The sequence below is a fragment of the Hippocampus guttulatus genome, chromosome 10, assembly GCF_054856545.1.
Source record: "Hippocampus guttulatus isolate MCC_2025c chromosome 10, RoL_Hgut_1.0, whole genome shotgun sequence".
Lineage (NCBI taxonomy): Eukaryota > Metazoa > Chordata > Actinopteri > Syngnathiformes > Syngnathidae > Hippocampus > Hippocampus guttulatus.
The window spans coordinates 8,208,911-8,228,233 of record NC_141270.1 but is presented as its reverse complement, the minus strand read 5'-3'; the positions used below and the strand labels follow the sequence as shown (position 1 = coordinate 8,228,233).

Here is a 19,323-nt window from a genome sequence, read left to right as displayed (position 1 = left end):
GTAAACTAACCACAGCATACAACCAAATCATTTAAAACAGGGCTGGTTGGGATCCAACAGTGCTTTTAATTCTTGAACAAATTACAATGATGAAGATACAAGTTATTGTGAACAATAAGTTTCTAGAGTTTCTCATTTATTATACAGCATCTTAAAGAGTTTAATTCATTCCGTGACCAAAATTCCAAGTGAAGGTATGAAGTCAATTTTGCTTAATTGAAGAGCTGAAATTGCATTAACCCACAAATGACTCAATTTTTAAGAAAGAAAAACATCACATTGTCTCAAAACAGGAGAATGTAAATAATAGGAAGCGAAATACAGTAACTGCACACATTAGTGTATTCAAGTTGGGGTGTGGCCTAGTGACTGACGCTCGTTATAGCGACTTGTCATTTTGCATTTTTCTAATTAACTCTCTACTATAAATCAACCAAGTGATGGCTCGAAATTTGAAAAGCATGTAAGTTGGGGCACTTGAAAGTGAAGTTACCACAGTTTTTGTGATTTCAGAAATCCCTTTCACATGTAAAGATCACTATCTTTGAAAAAAAGAATCCAAAGTACCCGCACCTCCACCTTGAGAGCATTGTCTTTTGGGATGGGGACCTCCTGATGCTCTGCTTTTAGTTTTGCCCAGAGAGGACAACGCCACCCCTGCAGGAGGTCCTCTTCTGACGAAAGAGGAAGAAGCAGAAGGGGAGAAGGATTTGTGCAGGTCCAACGCGAAGTGATAGTCATTGTGCTCAGGCATCTCCCACGCCAGCACATTCTGGCCACAGCGCTCACACTTGAGCATGTCTTCCGTGGTGTCCACTACGGAGGTTGCCAGTGAGTTGGGTTCACCATCATCTCGCTTTTCACCATTGTGCCTCGGCTTTGAAAATGTTTCTATGTTTTTCTTGTGGAAGAACGAGGCAATGCTGGCACGAGAGCCTGCCAAAGTGTCTTTTGAAGGACTCGGAGAAGAGACAAAACAAGATGGAGAGGACTCGGTTTGCGTTTGCTGCCTGTGAAAGAAAGACTGGATGGTGGTGGGTGTTTTGCGTGCGGTGGGGCTAGCGGAGACCAAAATTTGAGTGGAAGCAACGTCAGCACTCAGGAATCCTGCGATGCCTCCCGCTGATGCTGCAGGGGCGTCGGAGAACTTGCTGGCGGAGAGGTGCAGCAGCGTGAGAGGCGGAGTCCTGCATGGCAAGCAGGAGTATATGAAAAAACAAACAACCATTGTCAAGATTGACTGTCAAGCCTACTTGGCCAGCTCAACTTGATATGTGGTTCATCAAAGGCACTTAAAATTGGCAGATATACGCTGATTCATTTAGCATAAATTTGAAAGTGATTGCTTAATTGTGAACAATGCGTAATGTTAAAAAAACAGCAGTAACCATATCTGAAGTGTAAAATGAGTAATATTGACATTTAAATTCCAATGCGCGTTCTGGTTACACTGGACCTACCATGCCGCCTGCTGGTTTCCTGCTGTGTTGAGGCTCTTGATGATGGCAAAGCTGTCGCTGGACAACTTGGCGGCGTCATAGCGCACTAAAGCGCAACAGCGGGAGAAACTGCTCTGCCGCTTGTCGCCCAGCTGCCGGACGCCGACTGTTAACTGTTTTGCCATGCGACCGTTCTGGAAGAAAAAAAAATCATGTACATCGGCCAAGAGTCCCCAGAGAAAATCTATGCAAGCAAGTAAAATTAAACTCCAAACAGGAAAGTTAGTGTTCCAAAGCCTTTTTCTTACCTCTTCTCTGTCTTTTGTCAGCCTCTCCTCCAGCTCCAAAGCCAGCTGATGAAGCCAGTGCTGGACCTTCTCAGAGGTACATTCAATAAAACAAACCAAACAGCCACAATATTAGGTGCAATACAATCGGTTGATAAAATAATATTGAGCCGTGTCATAAACACACCGCAGGACTGAATACCTGCTCTTTTGTAGCCAGTGATGTTTTCCCAGGGAAGTTCTTACTACAGCCAATAGATTTTGGCAGCTGCCTGGGTTTCACCGCTTCAGAGTCGATACCCCGACACAAATCGTATAGCCACTGACTGCAAAACACATTGAATCCAATGAAGACGGACGGGAGCAGAAGTTTTGGTTCATCAGCCTTACCCGGTCTTCTCTCCAAAGTGCTTCCCCAGTTGGGCCTGAGAGAAGCGAGTTAGCTCCCCCATGTGCTCCACTTGCAGAGCTTCTGTGACTGAGACCCCGAGTTTACCTCCTAGGTTGCGTCTGCGCAAATGAAAGGCAGCTGGATTAATAAGTGAAGGGGTCTCACTTGGCGGCTCCTTCACTGAAATGCTCACATCTTGCTGATGGGCAGCGTGCTAAAAAGTTCAGTCACAGAGTCCAGTGGCAATACTGTTTGTCGATTTGGTTTGTTCAGACCGCATGCCAGTTTAGCCAGCACCTGGAAAAAACACATTTAATTGCACATACAATACAAATGGCCTTTGTTTCAGACTATAATAATGGGGTATACAGTACCGCATTATAAACATAAGTGTAAAAATTACAGTGTAAATATTTTCGCATATAGTCTTAGCCAAGGTAAACAGATTAAACAAAGAAGTAAAATCAACAAAAACATGTAATGTGATCTTGTGCTTTTGATGTTAGATTTAAGATCAAAATCATAGTAAGATGTCAATGAACAAATAACATTTACTTTGTTGTGCGAGATCCCAGCTGAACATTGGAAGCTTGTGTGTTGCTCCACAGCTGCCCTCATTTCCTCCACGATGAGGGCCCCCACGGTGAGCTGAAGCTCAGCAGAGTTGTGCATCGGCATAGACGCCAGCCACTGCTGGACACCCGCCGACCTCTGCGTCTCTGTTGGGCATACTGAATATTGACTTGTTTTGCATTTGCTTTCGTAAATAATAGATGAGCTTAATGATTTAATGGGGAGCAATGCCTATTTGTTGAACGGTGGTGTTTTAGGAGTCTCTACTTTATTGTGCCACACAGTGAGCTCATCCAAAAGAGGTCCAATGCTGCTATCTGCTGGCCGTAGTGATTATTTTTTTTAACTTTTTCACCTTATAGGTCAAACCTGAGTTGGCCAAGACTTTTCTCTGTCCGTTCTCATAATAGAACCTAGTTGACGCAATGACGTCAACACCGCGCCTTGTTAGACTTCCCACAATGAGTAAATAAACACTCCCAAGACACTTTTTGCGGACAAAGAACTTTCCTAAAAGATGATTGTGGGTCTGTAGAATTTAAATATATTTCTAGCTTTATAGAGGACAAATTACAGCTCTGCTTACCTTTATCAAAAATGGCATTCTCGGCAGCTTCTTCCTGTCCTTCAGATGAATTGTGAGGGTAACCTTGGATGCACGTAGTCTTGAGCAAGTGAGGCTTTATTTGTTTGTCCGTCATGTCCTTTAGCCGCTGCTGGACAGCCACAGTCAAATCCATGTAGGCCTCGTCAATGCTGGCCCGCTCGACTACCGCAAAGCGAGACATGACTTGGATCACTTCCACGCTGGCCTCCCTGTAACTGCACACAACGTTTAATTTCAATTATGCTTCAGTGACATCATTAAAATTACGACATGGACATCACTCACGGGGTCAGGTCCGCCTTGCCGTGAGACTCGCGCACTCGTGCCACCTGGAGATCTGGGCACAGTTTCTTCGCGTCATCCACCCACATGTTCTTCGTCACGCCATGGACCCGGGCCTCATAGCTCACTGCAATGATCCTAACAGAGGACAGAGGGTGAGTAAAAGAGACAGTTCATAACAATATTAATAATAGTATTTATTTACAATGATTATTATTTCTGTCAATAATTAATTCATCTATTTGTCTCGATTTGGACTACAGAACTGTGCTACTGACATGCTAACTTCTGGGGCATCATTTTTATTACCTTTTTTCCCTTAATTTTAATTCCAAAATAGGAAAAGAACAGTGATATTAAATAAGATATACCTGCATAATCTAATGAGAGCCAATACAGATGATGTACCAAAATTCGTCGAGAAAGCTATAACTTTTTAGGCTTATGCACATGAGTTTCATTTAATTTCTGTATTTAAAAAGTTAATAATTCGGTTGAACAGCTGTTTGGCGTCGTGATTCAAATTCTAAGCAGTCTATATTACTCGAGGATTTGATACAACCATGGGCACCATGGGACAGTGAGTGTACTACTTTTCTAGATGACAACGCTTGTCAGCTGCATGGATCATTCAAAAATGATATCTCCGTGCCAGAACCTTACCCGCCTCCTTTCCAGGTTTTGTACTGGGCCACGACGCAGGGCGTTTTCTTTAGGGCAGGATTCAGTCTTTGCTCCACTTGCACGTAGAAACAGTCCATGTCCACTAACGCCACCACTCTTTCCTTTCCGTACTCCATAACTGAAGAACAACGGACTTTTTTCTGTCCCGAGTGATCAAAACTACCTCGTTATATAAGAGTGGCTTTCACGTTCTATCATAGTTTATCCACGAACGACATAGCCAGTCGGTTTTAGTTCCCGCAATTTCATTTCTTACATAAGTGCGTCATCAAAAGTGGACAGACAAATATCTTTGGAGGACGCAGTTATACCGACCAATCAGCGCAGATCTATGCTATGCTCCGATAACATTTCAGGCAGATATCCGGATATGTGCGGACCACCTCACAAGAAAAAATACGTTAAAAATTAGACGAAATATATAAAGAATGCATGCATTATAATCGTCAAGACGGTTTTGATATTTCCAAAGGTTGTATATAGCTTGAACATGCTTGGATGAAAAGGCAGACTGTAAATGTTGATTCTTACAATTTTGCTACTTTGGCGATTAAGAGTTAAACAGTTCATATTTTTCACGTATGTTTGGTATTTTTGTTAGGAGGTGAGTTTTTTTTGTTTTGGATTTTTAAATACTATATCGTTTTGGTGCATAACATTACAACACAAGTGTACTGGCTGTCTTAATATTAACACAAATAATTGATAGACCTAAATGTACTTTACCTGAATATAAAAGTCATACTGAGACCTACTGCACTAGTACAGTTCAGTAAAGTACATTGTAGTACTGCTGTGGCAGGCCTCAAGTGGCACTTCTTAATATAAAAGTCATACTGAGACCTACTGCACTAGTACAGTTCAGTAAAGTACATTGTAGTACTGCTGTGGCAGGCCTCAAGTGGCACTTCTTGATAACACCACATCACATTGCAATAATAGAACCCACCAATAAAACAGTATACAGTATACAACAATATGATACTCACCAGAGATACTGAGTCTTAATTATATGAATTTCACACATTTCTAGTGGCGCTACACACAGACACACATACACAAATGCTATGTTGAAGTGGTTTACTTTTGGCATCATCGTTAAGTTTGGTGTGGGATGTCCATTCTTTGGGAATCATGAGGAAATGTAGATACTGTAATCATTACTCACATTGGGAGGACAATTCACTAGGTCAAAACTATTCACTGCGAAATTTCAAAACTAAAGGAAATAAGAGGAAGATAAACAAGCAAAGGGTGCAGGTATGGATGAACACAGCTTCATTAATGCCTCAGTAGGTGTGCTCAAAATCTTTGGTTACATAATAAACTTCAATTTTGTCGTGGTGCATCATTGAAACACGAACCTTAAGAGTGAGGATTACAGAGAATGTGTGGATGATTTGAGGGTTGAATCACAAACGTTTTCCAAAAATGTTCAACTTCTCTTTCATAAATGTGGGAAGGAAAGTGCATTAAAATGGAAAACAATGAGAATGAGGTGTATCTTGTATGGCCAGGAGCTCGGTTCCTCTCTGGTTCAGCCCTGGATATCTTTTTTTATTCAGGCAAATGATAGCCAGCCCGGGTCCTCAGGCAGGATGTGATAGGTCAGGTTTCAAGTGAATGCAGTCTCCTTCAGCTCGTCCTCCAACTGGTCAAGCCTGCCTCGCCCGTGCGGTTCGAGGAACCTCTGTCCAAAAGTCACTTTATCTCACCTCTAGACACCCCTCCCAACGGTAAGAGACGTGTCTGAACGAGGGCGACTGGAAACGTCCTCGTCGTTTTTTAACGCGAAGAAAGGAGCTGTCTAACTTGATTTTGTTACTCACCGGTAACTCTACTAGCTTTAGCAGCGTTAGCTATGCTAGCTGGGGCACGTTGTGTCTGATTCATGTAAGATTAAACCCATGTAACCCCTTTCGGAAAGAAATGCATTCTATGCATATTACGGTGTCGCAATGACAGTCCGTGTGTTTTATACTTGACTAGTGTACTCGGATTAGGTTAGGAATGCATTTGTTGTACTTTGGCCTTTACCGTGTGACAGCCCTCGACAACGCACATCACTTTGACATGCTACTAATTAGCGCCAACATGTGCCCTCCACCCCGCCTAACTTTTAAACCAATTTACGATAAGAAGCGGGCGCCAAAATGTCAATCCGACCCACATTACCGGTAACCTTGCTCACGGGTTGTCAGGCCACTCGGAGTGAATGGGTACGTCACAGCCACGACGAATGAAATCAGAAAGCGCTGTCAGTGAAATATTTGCAAAATCCTAAAACGTGTGCATTCAGTTGGCAAACAGACACTGAGCTTTACATGTGTAAAGACGTCTATTCTATCCAGGTGTTCTAAAAATGGCGGACTCTTGGAAATGCGACTAGTTTGCAGGTCAGAAGGTCGGCAATGTCACTGGGAAATTTTCTGTGTTTTCCATATCTTTATATTATTACATATTGGTCCATGCAATTTTCTATCCATCCTTTTTCGACAGCATGCATGCTCGTTAAAGTCTCCATTGAGCTGGAAACCCCAAATATAAAATAAACCATTCACAACTACTACAATTTATCTTAAATCTTTATTTGAACTAACATGCAGCATGCATGTTTTGCAATGTAGGAGGAAAGGAGACAACCCATGCACTCAAGGAGAATATGCGAATTCCACACAGATGACCTTTCTCCAGTCAGACAGCCGTTGGAAACACAAATTTGGTGTTCGCAATACAAAAACAAAATCATCTGCAGTAAATGATAGCTTGTATCTGAAAACTTTTTCATTCAGTCGCTCGTGAGTTGAGCTACCACTGTACGATTTTATTTTTATTTTACCTACACTGAACACTTGAATTGTATATTTTCTGCCAGTTGTTCACACGTACATGTTTACATACCTTTCCATATTTGCGTACAAAAAACTTTTTTTTCGGGGGGGGGGGATAAATTGGTGCATGCATAGAAAGATTCAAAGAAGGTTTAAATCCAAAGTAATTGTTGCATGAAGATTGCCATTAAATGTTCTATTTTTCCAAAAATGCCAAATGTTCCCCTCCCCCCATAAATTTGACCCAAGACTCATCCATACCCTTGAATGGTTTGCACACTGTAAATAAGTTTAATGTTCATCATTAAAATATATTTGTTTCTCCTTTTCTGTAGAAAACAATGGCCGTGCCTCCCTCATATGTTGATTTGGGCAAGTCTGCCAAGGACATCTTCAACAAGGGCTACGGTAGGAATTCATTTGTGATGGTTGGAAAAAAGTATTTTCCTATGCGGTCTGCTCTGACTGAATTTGATCAAAACAACTCTTTGTTCAGGATTCGGCCTGGTGAAGCTCGACGTCAAGACAAAGTCAGCCAGTGGAGTGGTAATTACAGTATTTATGTACTTTTGCATTGGATACATACCTTCAAAACTGCTTGGTGTCAAATAGTTTAATAGGTGACATTTAAAAAAAAAAATCTGTTTCACATTACTCTCTCATTTTGCTAATGTTATACAGATGCAGTAAATTAGTGGCCACTGTTGTAGTTGTTTGGGGGGTGGAATAACAGAATTAAATGTGCAAACTTCGGCCTATTACACTACTGTATTTTAATGCACCAGTAGGTCATTATGATGGAGCCAACTATATTTTGAGGGGCTTCGTGGTGAAAAAAAGTTTGAAGAACCACAGTATGCGAAGAAAGTGTGTGGTAGTGGGAAGATGCGATTTGCAGTTTGTAAGAGATTGTTGCTATCTTCTGTCATTTTTGGTTTTGTTTAGGAATTCAAAACATCTGGATCCTCCAACACTGACACCAGCAAAGTTGTTGGCAGCCTTGAAACCAAGTACAAGAGGGCAGAGTATGGCTTGACCTTTACTGAGAAATGGAACACCGACAACACCCTAGGAACTGAAATCATCATTGAAGATCAGGTAAGGACAACTAATAATATCAAATATGAAGCACAATTTATAATGACAGTGAACCAGACTGAATACACAATGCCCATCCATTCAATGATTTGTTTTCCCCATAGATTGCCAAGGGACTGAAGTTGACATTTGACACCACCTTCTCGCCAAACACTGGGTAGGACAATTTGATTTAAGACTTTAATTGAACGTTTCAGAGTACTTCAAGATGGTCTACTTTGGCTGCTGGCCCCCTACGTCATCTTAGCAACAAGATCTATACATTGCTCCTGGAATGACTTGTCAGTTATCTGGCGCCCTCCATTCCGAATGTGGAACACCTTGTCTGTCAGTGACAGCAAAACACATTTGTGACTTTCACAGGCATTAATTAATTAACACCTTTCTTAAAATTAAGTTCAACAAAAGCACGCTCAAGTTCCACCTCAGAGGCATAGGAGGCGCTCTGTCAGGTGTTTCAGGGGCACAGCAGCAAAGTGTCAAGGACGAAGTCACGTACAGCGGTCATGGTGTCATGAAGAATGGCAAATAAACACCAGCATGGCATTGGATGTGGTGTTTTAACTCAACCTAAAGGAGACATCATGCACATGATTTTTTTTTTCACCATTTCCAAGTATTGTCTTGTTTTTAGGGAGTGGTTCTCTCTTATGCCGATGAGCCGGCCCTCACCCATCCTCACATTTTGCTGGGCCTTATGTTATCATGATGTCAGTGGGCGGAGCATAGTCTTTGTGTCTTGAGAGGCTTTGCGGGCTGCCTCCCGTCATGCCAGTAATTTTGTGCGTTCCAGTTGGGTTTATGTTGCTTATACTTGGCGGGCTGGCTCACGTCGTCTCGCCAGTGAGTCTGCGAGCAGATATCAGTGTAAGGGAGGGAAGTGGACCACTGTAAAGACAATGACGGCATTTTAACCTGTGGCCATTCATCACAAGATATCATTTCACACTAAATAGGTTGACAGCCTATCCAGGGAACACACTATTTGGGGACAAGCTTGAAGTGGATTTTCTTGGGTCATACATGTCCCAAAAATTCAGTTTTCCAAAATGGTCTCCATTATTGAAAATTGACAAAATACTAAAATCTACTGCCAAAATTGAAAAAGTGTATTGTATCAGTCTTAAAGTATTTGCAGTCTGCCACGTTAGAGCTGCAAGCAAGATTTGAATGTCTGTACCCTGATTTGTCTTGTGTGTACCTCGACAGCAAGAAGAGCGGCAAGGTCAAGACCGCCTACAAGCGCGAATACGTCAACTTGGGCTGCGACGTGGACTTCGACTTTGCTGGCCCCACCATCCACGGTGCGGCCGTCGTCGGCTACGAGGGCTGGCTCGCCGGCTACCAGATGACCTTCGACACCGCCAAGTCCAAGATGACCCAGAACAACTTTGCCATTGGCTACAAGACTGGAGACTTCCAGCTGCACACAAATGTGTCAGTCACGCAAGCCGTTAAGATAACGTTCTTTGATTACATTTTATTCCTGTTGCACCAATTCGCATCAGATGTTATTTCAAGGCACTTTTGTGGAGCAGGCTGCTGCCCCCAGAAAGTCTTCCTGTTTTTCCCAACACAGTGAAACACAAAAAATGTTTCCATCATAGAGCCTCAAATCTGAATTGTCAAACAGGAACATTTAATAACTGTGTGGTAGAAAACCACACTAACTAACATAAGGGGCTGAATTATGAAGTCTCCCCAATTGTTGTTCTCTTCCAAAGCAATGACGGTGCAGAGTTTGGCGGCTCCATCTATCAGAAGGTGAGCGACAAGCTTGAGACTGCCGTCAACCTGGCGTGGACCGCAGGCAGCAACAGCACACGCTTTGGCATCGCCGCCAAATACCAGCTGGACAAGGATGCCTCCGTCAGCGTAAGTACAGCAGCAGCAAGGCAGTGAAACAAATGCAAAGTTGTAAAAGTACTTGAGCACGCCCCCTTTTATGTAATTTTTTCAGGCTAAAGTGAACAACAACAGCCTTGTTGGTGTTGGCTACACCCAGACCCTCAGACCAGGTGAGCTGCTTGCACTCAACAGTGCAACTTTGAGCAGACCTTTTTGTAAATGTGGCCTTCCAACTTCTGTGGATGTCCAACCAGTTTTAAAGCACTCCCATACACTCAGTAGACATTCCATCATGTAAGACTCGTGAATTGTTAGGCATATTTTAAAATGAGGGGTGAGGAAGAAGTCAATGAAACATTTGTTGCAGCAGAGCTGCTGGGTACTGTGCGGATGTCTATGAATCCCAGATAATCTTTCATGGTTGTTGTGTTGGCACTTTGTCCATATTGTCCTCGGTTCCCAGCAGTCGCTCGCATACGTTGTCTCCAGCTTACCAACTGTGTGCAATGAGCTAGTTTGCGCAGGGCTGTGAGAATATGTTGTCACTGGGTTCAAGGAGGCACGCGCAGTTCGTGCAGTGCTTACCGTTTATCATTTGTTTTCCATTTAAGGCCCGCATGTGTTTTTCATACAAATATCTGTAGCGTTAGTGACAAGGGCACATTCTGACTTGCATACAAATCCCGGTTGCGCTGTGATTGGGAGAGAACTCATAAATTCGGGAACACCGCATAGTTGTACGTTTGCAACTACGATAAACACGGACATGACAAATAAGTATGAAAAGTCATTCCGTAATGTAATAACATAATATCATATACGTTATTTAACTTAAGTATCCCCCATTTTGGTGACATTCCTCTTCCCCGAAAGGCGTATGTCAGGCGAGTGGAGTGGTGTCGATGCCGTAGTATTAAAGCGGTGTTTTTCCATCTAGTATATCGATACCAGTATATCTCGAGTAAGTAGTTTGAACATGTAACCGGTAGCACTAACGTTGTCTCCCATTCCTACCCAGGTGTGAAGCTCACCCTGGCCGGCCTGGTTGACGGCAAGAACATCAACGCCGGAGGCCACAAGCTGGGTCTGGGCTTGGAACTGGAGGCCTAAGCTTCTCCTCCCACACCCAGGAACTCCGGAATATCAGAAGAAATTTGGCCTTACGCATTACCCAACCAGCAAAAGTGGGGACAAGAGATCGGGTTCACAAAGGCTACAACAAAAACTCAACTTGAGTGAGCATCACCGTCATGCTGGTGCTTTTTTGTTGCTTTCTAGTTGTGAGAGTCAGGTGGAATATTATTTATATAACTGAAACGTCATGGTTCCTGTCCAGCACTGCCATAAATCCAATACAGTCCCAGTCGTGCGTAACTGTGCCCGTGTGGCTTTGTCATCTTACCAGACACTCCGTATTTGTACAGTGAGTGCTGTCATCCCCGCTGTGATTTCTTATTAAAACACCACCGTCTGATATTCCTCAGTTTTAAATAAAGGTGCAAGCCTCCTCCCCGCGCACACAACGTCCCGACGGTCATCAGAAACCAGTCCACTGACCACACCAACAAAAACGCACTTGGGGAGGCTCAGAGTGCTTGAAAGCGATGCCAAACTTCTGAAATCAAATGTTAAAGAGGAGTTAACTGTAAGTCTCCTCCCACTACAAGGAGGACCATGAAGGTTCTTTTGTCTATGTTACCTTTTCAATAAAGTCTCCATCCTACAACTGGCTCATGGAGTGTTGCCGCAAAATACTACCGACTTGAATTTATTGCGAGGATAGTTTTGCTGTTATTTTATTAAATAGTACATAGGCACAGTACATACGTAGCCGTACGCTTTGATGACTGAGGAATGTTTGTGAAATATTGCCTACGTATTTCATAAGGGCTCCTGAACAAATGAGACAAGTGATTCCCAAGCAGGATGCTGTGAGAAATTATCCTATTTCACTTCATTTGTCGGAAAATAATTTGTTACAAATTTGTCTATGCTCATCCAAATGCCAGGGATGAATAGTGAGTGACAGGCAAAACAATGAAACACTCCTCCACTAGATGGCAGAAGGTACAAGGAACCTCGGGATCCGCCTATGGCGATTCATTAAAAACAACAAAAAAAATCATACTTTCCTGTGAGTGTGAATTAAACAGGCCGAGATTTCGCACTGAGTGAGTAAACCGAAACAAGATCGTTGTTTCTGTGTTCGTTTGGTTTTATACCATGACATTTTAATGTAAAATAGGTTCCTTGCCTCAAAGATGGAGAAAATGCACGGGACATTTCCTTTTGGAAAAATCTGGTGAACATAAAATGTCTCCAAAGCTCCCCCTTTTGAAACAAAGTATTTGGCCCCACCCCATAATGTTTCCTCTTTATTCATTCTGCACATGCCACAACCCAGGCTAATGTGCCTCCCTCTTGACATAGAAAAACAATATTTCAAGGTGCTTCCTTGTACCAGCGTTTCTATTTTCCTTTTAATGGGAAATTTTAATGCAATCGTGTGAGATTTTAAGATGTTTCAGAAAGCAGAAAAAAAATAAAAGAGTTTTTCAGCAACAATTGGTGTCAAATTCCCCGAAAAAATGTGAATTGGGAACGGCAAAGACTAATGTCATGACTCCAAAATACCAAACATGCCTTTAATGCAGATGTAATGATCTTGAAGTCCATTTAGCGTTTAATGGCAATGCTTAGCCCGTCCCCCACAGTGAGCATGCTCAGATCGATCCTCTGGTCTTTGTGGAGTTTCTTGTTGAGAGCATCCAGAGTCCTAGAGGTGACATCATCGGGGGCAGGATCCACAACTCTTCCGCTCCACAGCACCTGCATACACACCAGCACACATATTAAACATCGTCTCCATGCCCAGTACGCTGTGCACATGTTGTGGCCCTACATTGTCGATGGCAATGATGCCCCCTTTCCGAACGAGCTCCAGGGACTTTTCATAGTATCCGTCGTAGTTGGATTTGTCAGCATCGATGAACACAAAGTCAAAGGTTCCAGTTTCACCAGCTGCTATCAGTTCATCTACAGGAAATAGAAATGAATGTAGCAAGCGCAAGTCGAACTTTCATCACAAATCACTTACCAAGCGTTGTCATTGCCATCTGGAGTTGTATGTTGATCTTATTCTCCACTTCGGCCTGGAGGAAGAATATATTGCTTATAAAGTACTGTTGTGTAAGGCTTTTTACTATTGATGAATTTGGGCCATTTTGTACTTCAGAGTAACTAAATTTTAGGGCCTAGTATAGCGGTGCTTTGAGTTACGACTGACCTGACTTACGAACGGTCGTCTGGACTATTTATTTGAAGAGCAAGCAAGAATTTAACGTCTCAGCGCTCAGTGACCTCAAATGACTTTACAACAAGCTGCAGCTTGGCAGATAGCAAACAATTCTAAAAAAAAAAGGGCTTCAAACTGTTCAATGCCACGCCCAGTTGAAGTCAACTGTCAATCTAAAAGAATAACACATGTATGTAAAACAGTCACATAAATCTGCCTTTAAATGCGCTACCTTGATGCTAACACAAAATCGGAAATGCCGTAGATGGGCGAGTGAATAATGCTTCAAGCAACAGATATTTGAAAACAGATACTTAACACTAACAGGACTGATTGTCTTCACACCGATGAGCATTATTATTTATTGATGATAACATAACATGTGAGCAAATACGTTATTTCAGAAATGTGTATCAAACTGGTACCCCTTCACAATAATTAGTACCCAAATGTTGGTTTCAATTTCACAGGGTTTGGTGACATCTGCTCGAAATAAACTTGCCAGATCACGTTACCTCTTTAAAAAAGGGCTTGGCGATTTCTACATAGGCGTTGTTTGTTTCACATGCTACCACGCGTCCATTCTCAGGCATGGCCAAAGCCATACTGAGTGCATTGTACCCTGTGTACATCCCTGCAAAGTATAAAATAATGGTAATAAAATACAACAATTAAGATGCATTCAGTAAAATGTTCTTAGTGTTCATGGGTTGGATTTAATCTCACCGATTTCAATAGCCTTGGTTGCGTTAATCAGTTTTATGAGATTGGCCATCAACTGGGCTTGTTCGACGGAAACCATCATGGCATGCCATTGGTCATCAAGAGTTCTCTGCAAATGTACAAATCATAAGCCTCAAATGTCAAAGAAAATTTGAGGTTTGAACCATCATAAATATCTTATACCCAGTTGTCTGCAAATTATAGATATTATTAACATTATTTTTACTGTCAGTCTTTTTTTGAATAACAATGTTTTTATTTTGTGTGAAAATTGCAAACTCCCTCTTTAAGGACGTTTAGAAAAAATTAAATACTACGACTACTACTACTACTAATAATAATAATGCTTGTCTCAATATGGTGTGTGGCACACTGCCATCTAGTGGCCAATAGATTAACTGCTAAAAACCAGAACGAGGATATTTTAGATGTCCTCTTTATTCTATTACTTACCAATTTGAGTTTAGTGAGGACCGGATGCTCTCTTAGTGAGTTGTTGACAACGTATTGCAGCACTGGGTCATCCTTTCCTCGGCTGTGACTCTTTCCAACAATCACAGTCCTTCCCAAGCCTTCAAGACATTACATTTACTTGATCTGCCACCCAATTTATACACACACAAAAAAAGTATTTACCTGTGAGTAGCACAGACAGTCCGAGGCAGAATAGAAACTGGATGCCTGCAGCCATGTTCTCTCGCCAAAGAAGGGATTGATCAATTTCTGTTTGACTCCAATGTTCACTGTTAGACATGTGTTTATTTGACCTTGGACACTGACGTTCAGCGGGATCTTTTTTCAGTCTGTTGTATTCATGCTAATATTTCAAGATGTATCATTTGTCACAGTACATTGTCATTTATATCATATCATTTATAGGACAACAAACCATTTTGAGTGTCAAACTGAAATTGATTATACATGACTTACTATGAAGTTGCGGAACCATGTGATAAGTTTGTTGAATAATATTCTCAGTATGTATATTTGAGATAATGAAAATACGTTTGAGCGCCTGCGCCTGAAAACCACCTCGTCCGAAATTGGTTAATTTCATATATATATATTTTTGATATATCTATCCAAATGGTGAGTCCCCATCTGTTTTTTTTTTTTTTACAAAAAGCGAAATGTTAAGTATTAAAAATGTCTTTCTCAATTTGATGGTTTAAGATTAATGGTTCAGCAAACGTGCCGTTTTTGTCGCTTTCCTGCAAAGTGATGCATTTAGGAAATAAGATTTTGCCCAACGACAGCTTGGTACTAGAAACACATACAAAAAATACTTCAAAAATAAAGAAAGAAATGCTGGCAAATGTAAAATAAATCATATTTACAACCTTGTAAATTATATTTCATCTACTTCCGGGTTTTAATACCGAAATAAATAAATAAATTACCAAATTCACATTTCAAATAAGACAGTCCATTACATATATTCACGATGTAAATATTACTATCAACAACAACAATAATATATTATTACATATTCTGTTTCACCCTAATTGTGCTCCAAATACACTACAGTTTGCGGTGATTGGCGAAAATTCGGATACACTACCAAAGTTCAGCACATATTTGGTCATCTACAGTATTGTTGAAATATTTAAGGTTTATTTAAAGTGCCAAGCTTACATGCCATTCTTGTTTCTTTTAATGTGTTAGTGTGTCCCCCCTGAGCAGCTCTATCCCATGACAAAAGATTCATCTGTTCTCAATTTATGGGGTTTCCTTTTAACTTTTCTTCAAAGCAGGTAAAATATAATGAGCAGTGTTTTGAACACGAAAATTGTTTTGGATAAACCGCGTTTCCGCTCCAGCTTCAAACCTGCAGACAGTCAAAAGGGAAGCGGTAAATTCAGGAAAGTGGGTGGGATGTGAGATTTCTCCAAGGACACGGCGCTTCCTCTATCTGCATTCTCATTAGAAATGCACAAACAAGAACGCATCAGTGAGATGAGCCATGACGCGAATTGTCCGGGAAAAAAGGTTTGGGCTCTGACAAGAAGGAAAGGAAAGGAAGGGAATTTCACACAGCTTTGCTAAAGGTCCTCTCAGTGAAAATGAGTCGGCGTGTTTTGCCGCCATCTTTGTCTCCCGGCCCCTCCCCCTGCTGCTTCGGGCCTCCGCTTCCTTGACGCTAATTGTTTCTGCTACTTGTGCCAAGTACCAACTCTTACCAGGCACGTTCCTGCAGACAAGCCCCGGTCCCTTGGCTGCTTTTTGTGCCTGTTTAAGCCGTGAAAAAAGCGAACAAGTGCTCCGCCGCCATCTGCACGCCAGCAATCCTCCTCGCGGCCTCGACTGTCAACAGTGCCATAGCGGCACACATCCTCGCCTGTTCTCAGAGGTAGCAAAATCAACACCACAAAACAAAAGTGACAACTGCTGCTGCTAATATAAAACAAAATAATTCAAGAGGTCTCTGTTTTGACGAAGCGGAGTGGGAGCACACTTTATATTTTAAAAAGCTGGCCTAGCAAAGAAGTTGATACGTGAATATATGCTGGTTTCAAGCCAAGAATTATTTCCCCATCCCCATTACAGAGAGCAGATTTGCTTCGTTGTTAACATGTCACCACCTTTCTCGTTTTTTTTTCTGAATGTGGTTTTACATAACATGGCAGTTTGGCAGACGAGCTACACATTTTCAGTGGTTTTCTTCTAACATTTAATGTACGTAGAAACAAAACACCGAACTCATTTTACATGGTCCTTAAAGACATGGTTCAGGGAAGAAGTTTTTAAGCAAACATTAACGAAATAGCTTTGTCTTCGGAGAAAGCAGCGTCAATATGTTCCTTTTGGGGGGGGGGGGGGGTGAACAATGCAGACAACAGTAACATTTCAGTATTAGAATTCCTTGACTGTACTTACTACTTTCTGATTTATATACGGCTTTAGCTAAAGTCATAGCTAACTTTGCTAAAGCCGATTGAGGCATCCACAATGTAAAAATATGCACACTGCAGATGATAGATTTATCTACTAACGATTACTTGTGTTTCAGTGTGACTAATTAATGGGTTCGTTTCTCCTGCTTGGATAAAACAAGCAGCTTTAACTAGGACTGAACAATTACTGTAATCAAATTCAAATTGACATCTCACTGTATTGTAGTAGAATGCAATTTTCAAATTGGGGGGGATGCTTCATTTTGATCAGTCTTGATCAGGCTTAATTTTTTTCTAAACGTGTGTTTTATTTATTCGTTTATTTATTTCTTACTAAAGTGTTAGACGTGGCCCACCTAACTTTCAAGCTTTCAGTACTGTTGTAGCATTCCTTGTAGAAATTTAAAGCCCTACTTGTACCCTCCCTTCGCTTCATGTTTTTGTAGCTTCTTCATTTTACCAGCAAGTGGCACTGTTGTTTAGCTAATGCCCACATTTCATGTCATGCTGGATCCTCCATATGTGGAAGGTAATGTCACTTTCCTCATGTTGAATTGACCTGTGACACCGTCACAGAGCACACAGCAAGGCCTATATTGACATGCTGCTAACGCCAAGCTGCTGTTGCATCATCAGCGTGTTTAGGCGGGAAAAAAAAGGGGGAGGAGCAGGATGTCTTATGATGCGACCTAATATCACGAGTCACTTTGGCTGTGAGCAGACTGATAAGCAAGCATAAATATTTAGTGCCACTAAGCACAACGGAGAAACTGACAGACGCCTGGCGGCGTTCAATTGACACGTTCGGCATGTGCATCTTCTGTTATGACAGCGTGACAAGTCTGCTCTGACGCTCCCGGAAGTGACTCGCGCGCACGCTGCTGATTGTATTGACACTCTGTTTCACTCAAAGTGGGCCATGGCGCTGCCCTGCAGCTTTCCTCAGCACACGTGTGTACATAAAGAGCATCGGTATATGTAGGCCACATGGGGACCTGCATCACAATGAGCTTGTAAGGAAATATTCCCAACACCTGCTGCTTTTCAGTCATGTAAATCGTAGCTTTATTGAAGCTGCATTAGATATGAATGTTGAGGATAAGCCATTCAGGCGATCTGACGATCCTCTCTTTTGTGTGTTCGGGCCCCACAGAACAAAACCGGAGATCTTTCCCCACATAAAAAAAAAGTAAACAAACAGAAATGAATGGCAGGTGTGACTGTTTGACTTACACATCACCCAGAGCATCTATTCTATTAACCTAGAGTGTAAATAAATGCAGAATTGAATTTCCATAGATACGCGCGGTAAGTTGACAGTCTTCAGGAGGGATCAAATAGGCTCAGAGAAAACGCGCGCCCGTGTGTGAAAGGTGCTGACACTTGGGGGGAGGGGGAGAAAACGTCACATCCGCGGAAACAATTAGCAGGAGAACCTCTGCTCTTTACATTGTGTCACACGGAAACATTTTATTGTCAATGTACTATGTTTCTTCCAATTACAATTGGTTCAAGAGCCTCTGAAAAGCAATTACCAACTTGCATTAATTACAGACCGACATCAAATTGAAAAACAGTAAGTATGGTGATTATGAGTGTCTTGTGCTGTGTTAGGACGTATTTTTCCGTCACATTTACCGTATTTTCCGTACTATAAGGCGCACCTAAAAGCATTCAATTTTCTCAAAAATGCTGACAGAGCGACTTATAATCCAATGCGCCTTATAGTGCGGAAAATACGGCAATCGCACCGCGATTGATGTCGACAATGTTTACATGGCTCGACGCAGCTATCCAAAACTGAAAACCACGGAAGATGTAACTTACCAAGCTGTATATGCTGCACTCTACTACTTGGGAGAAATGTGGCTGCAGTCAGGAAGACCTTATATGTGACCCCAAGTAGGACAAAAACAATACATGAACATGACAGCCCTATTACTGCGTCAAATAATGCTAAATACATTTTTAGCCAATTATTTGAGTGATACGCCACTGTAAAAAATATTCTATAGCTAGCGCTTTACTCCCAACCTTATATGTTGAGACCAGTGTATAAATGGTAAAAAAAAAAAGTGTGTATCAAATGATGCAGTTCGATGTACACGGTTTGGTACACGCCCCCTTGATTTTGTTTGTGTTTTCACCACTGGTGTGACGTTAACCGCGTGTTAGGTAAACAGTGTAGAAGATTGCGGCAGGCATGTAACCTGCCAGTCAAGTCAACAGTGTAGAAGATTGCGGCAGGCATGTAACCTGCCAGTCAAGTCAACAATGAAGAAAAATGTCAGTTTGCTGTTAATGTTTAATATCTTTTAATCTTCAATTGTAGGTACAGGATGTTCTTGGTTTACAACAATCTTACCATCGC

At 41.8% G+C, this 19,323-nt stretch overlaps 3 protein-coding genes across 4 annotated transcripts; 1 reads left to right on the top strand and 2 right to left on the bottom strand.

Moving 5' to 3' along the window:
• Positions 1-46: 46 nt before the first annotated feature.
• polh (polymerase (DNA directed), eta) lies at positions 47-4,518 on the bottom strand. The gene is made up of 10 exons (XM_086122388.1): positions 4,243-4,518; positions 3,583-3,717; positions 3,277-3,512; positions 2,673-2,836; positions 2,311-2,414; positions 2,117-2,236; positions 1,929-2,052; positions 1,748-1,813; positions 1,461-1,633; positions 47-1,187 (listed from the first exon to the last, which is right to left on the bottom strand). Exons 1-10 carry the CDS (start codon positions 4,377-4,379, stop codon positions 539-541), a joined length of 1,908 nt encoding a protein of 635 aa, XP_085978514.1. The 5' UTR covers positions 4,380-4,518; the 3' UTR covers positions 47-538.
• Positions 4,519-5,864: 1,346 nt separating this feature from the next.
• On the top strand, positions 5,865-11,766 carry LOC147199111 (non-selective voltage-gated ion channel VDAC2). Of its 2 annotated transcripts, XM_086121841.1 has the most exons (10): positions 5,891-5,999; positions 6,615-6,659; positions 7,430-7,502; positions 7,591-7,640; positions 8,040-8,192; positions 8,297-8,349; positions 9,402-9,629; positions 9,917-10,067; positions 10,153-10,210; positions 11,059-11,766. In XM_086121841.1, exons 3-10 carry the CDS (start codon positions 7,436-7,438, stop codon positions 11,148-11,150), a joined length of 852 nt encoding a protein of 283 aa, XP_085977967.1. In that variant the 5' UTR covers positions 5,891-5,999; positions 6,615-6,659; positions 7,430-7,435; the 3' UTR covers positions 11,151-11,766. The 2 variants fall into 2 exon arrangements, with proteins under 2 accessions (XP_085977966.1, XP_085977967.1); XM_086121840.1 differs by lacking the exon at positions 6,615-6,659 and having other exon boundaries at positions 5,865-5,999.
• Positions 11,767-12,671: 905 nt separating this feature from the next.
• On the bottom strand, positions 12,672-14,845 carry LOC147199110 (catechol O-methyltransferase domain-containing protein 1-like). Its single transcript, XM_086121842.1, has 7 exons — positions 14,695-14,845; positions 14,512-14,630; positions 14,062-14,167; positions 13,851-13,969; positions 13,138-13,192; positions 12,943-13,076; positions 12,672-12,869 (listed from the first exon to the last, which is right to left on the bottom strand). The coding sequence occupies exons 1-7, from the start codon at positions 14,810-14,812 to the stop codon at positions 12,717-12,719; spliced, it is 804 nt and encodes a 267-aa protein (XP_085977968.1). The 5' UTR covers positions 14,813-14,845; the 3' UTR covers positions 12,672-12,716.
• Positions 14,846-19,323: the final 4,478 nt, after the last annotated feature.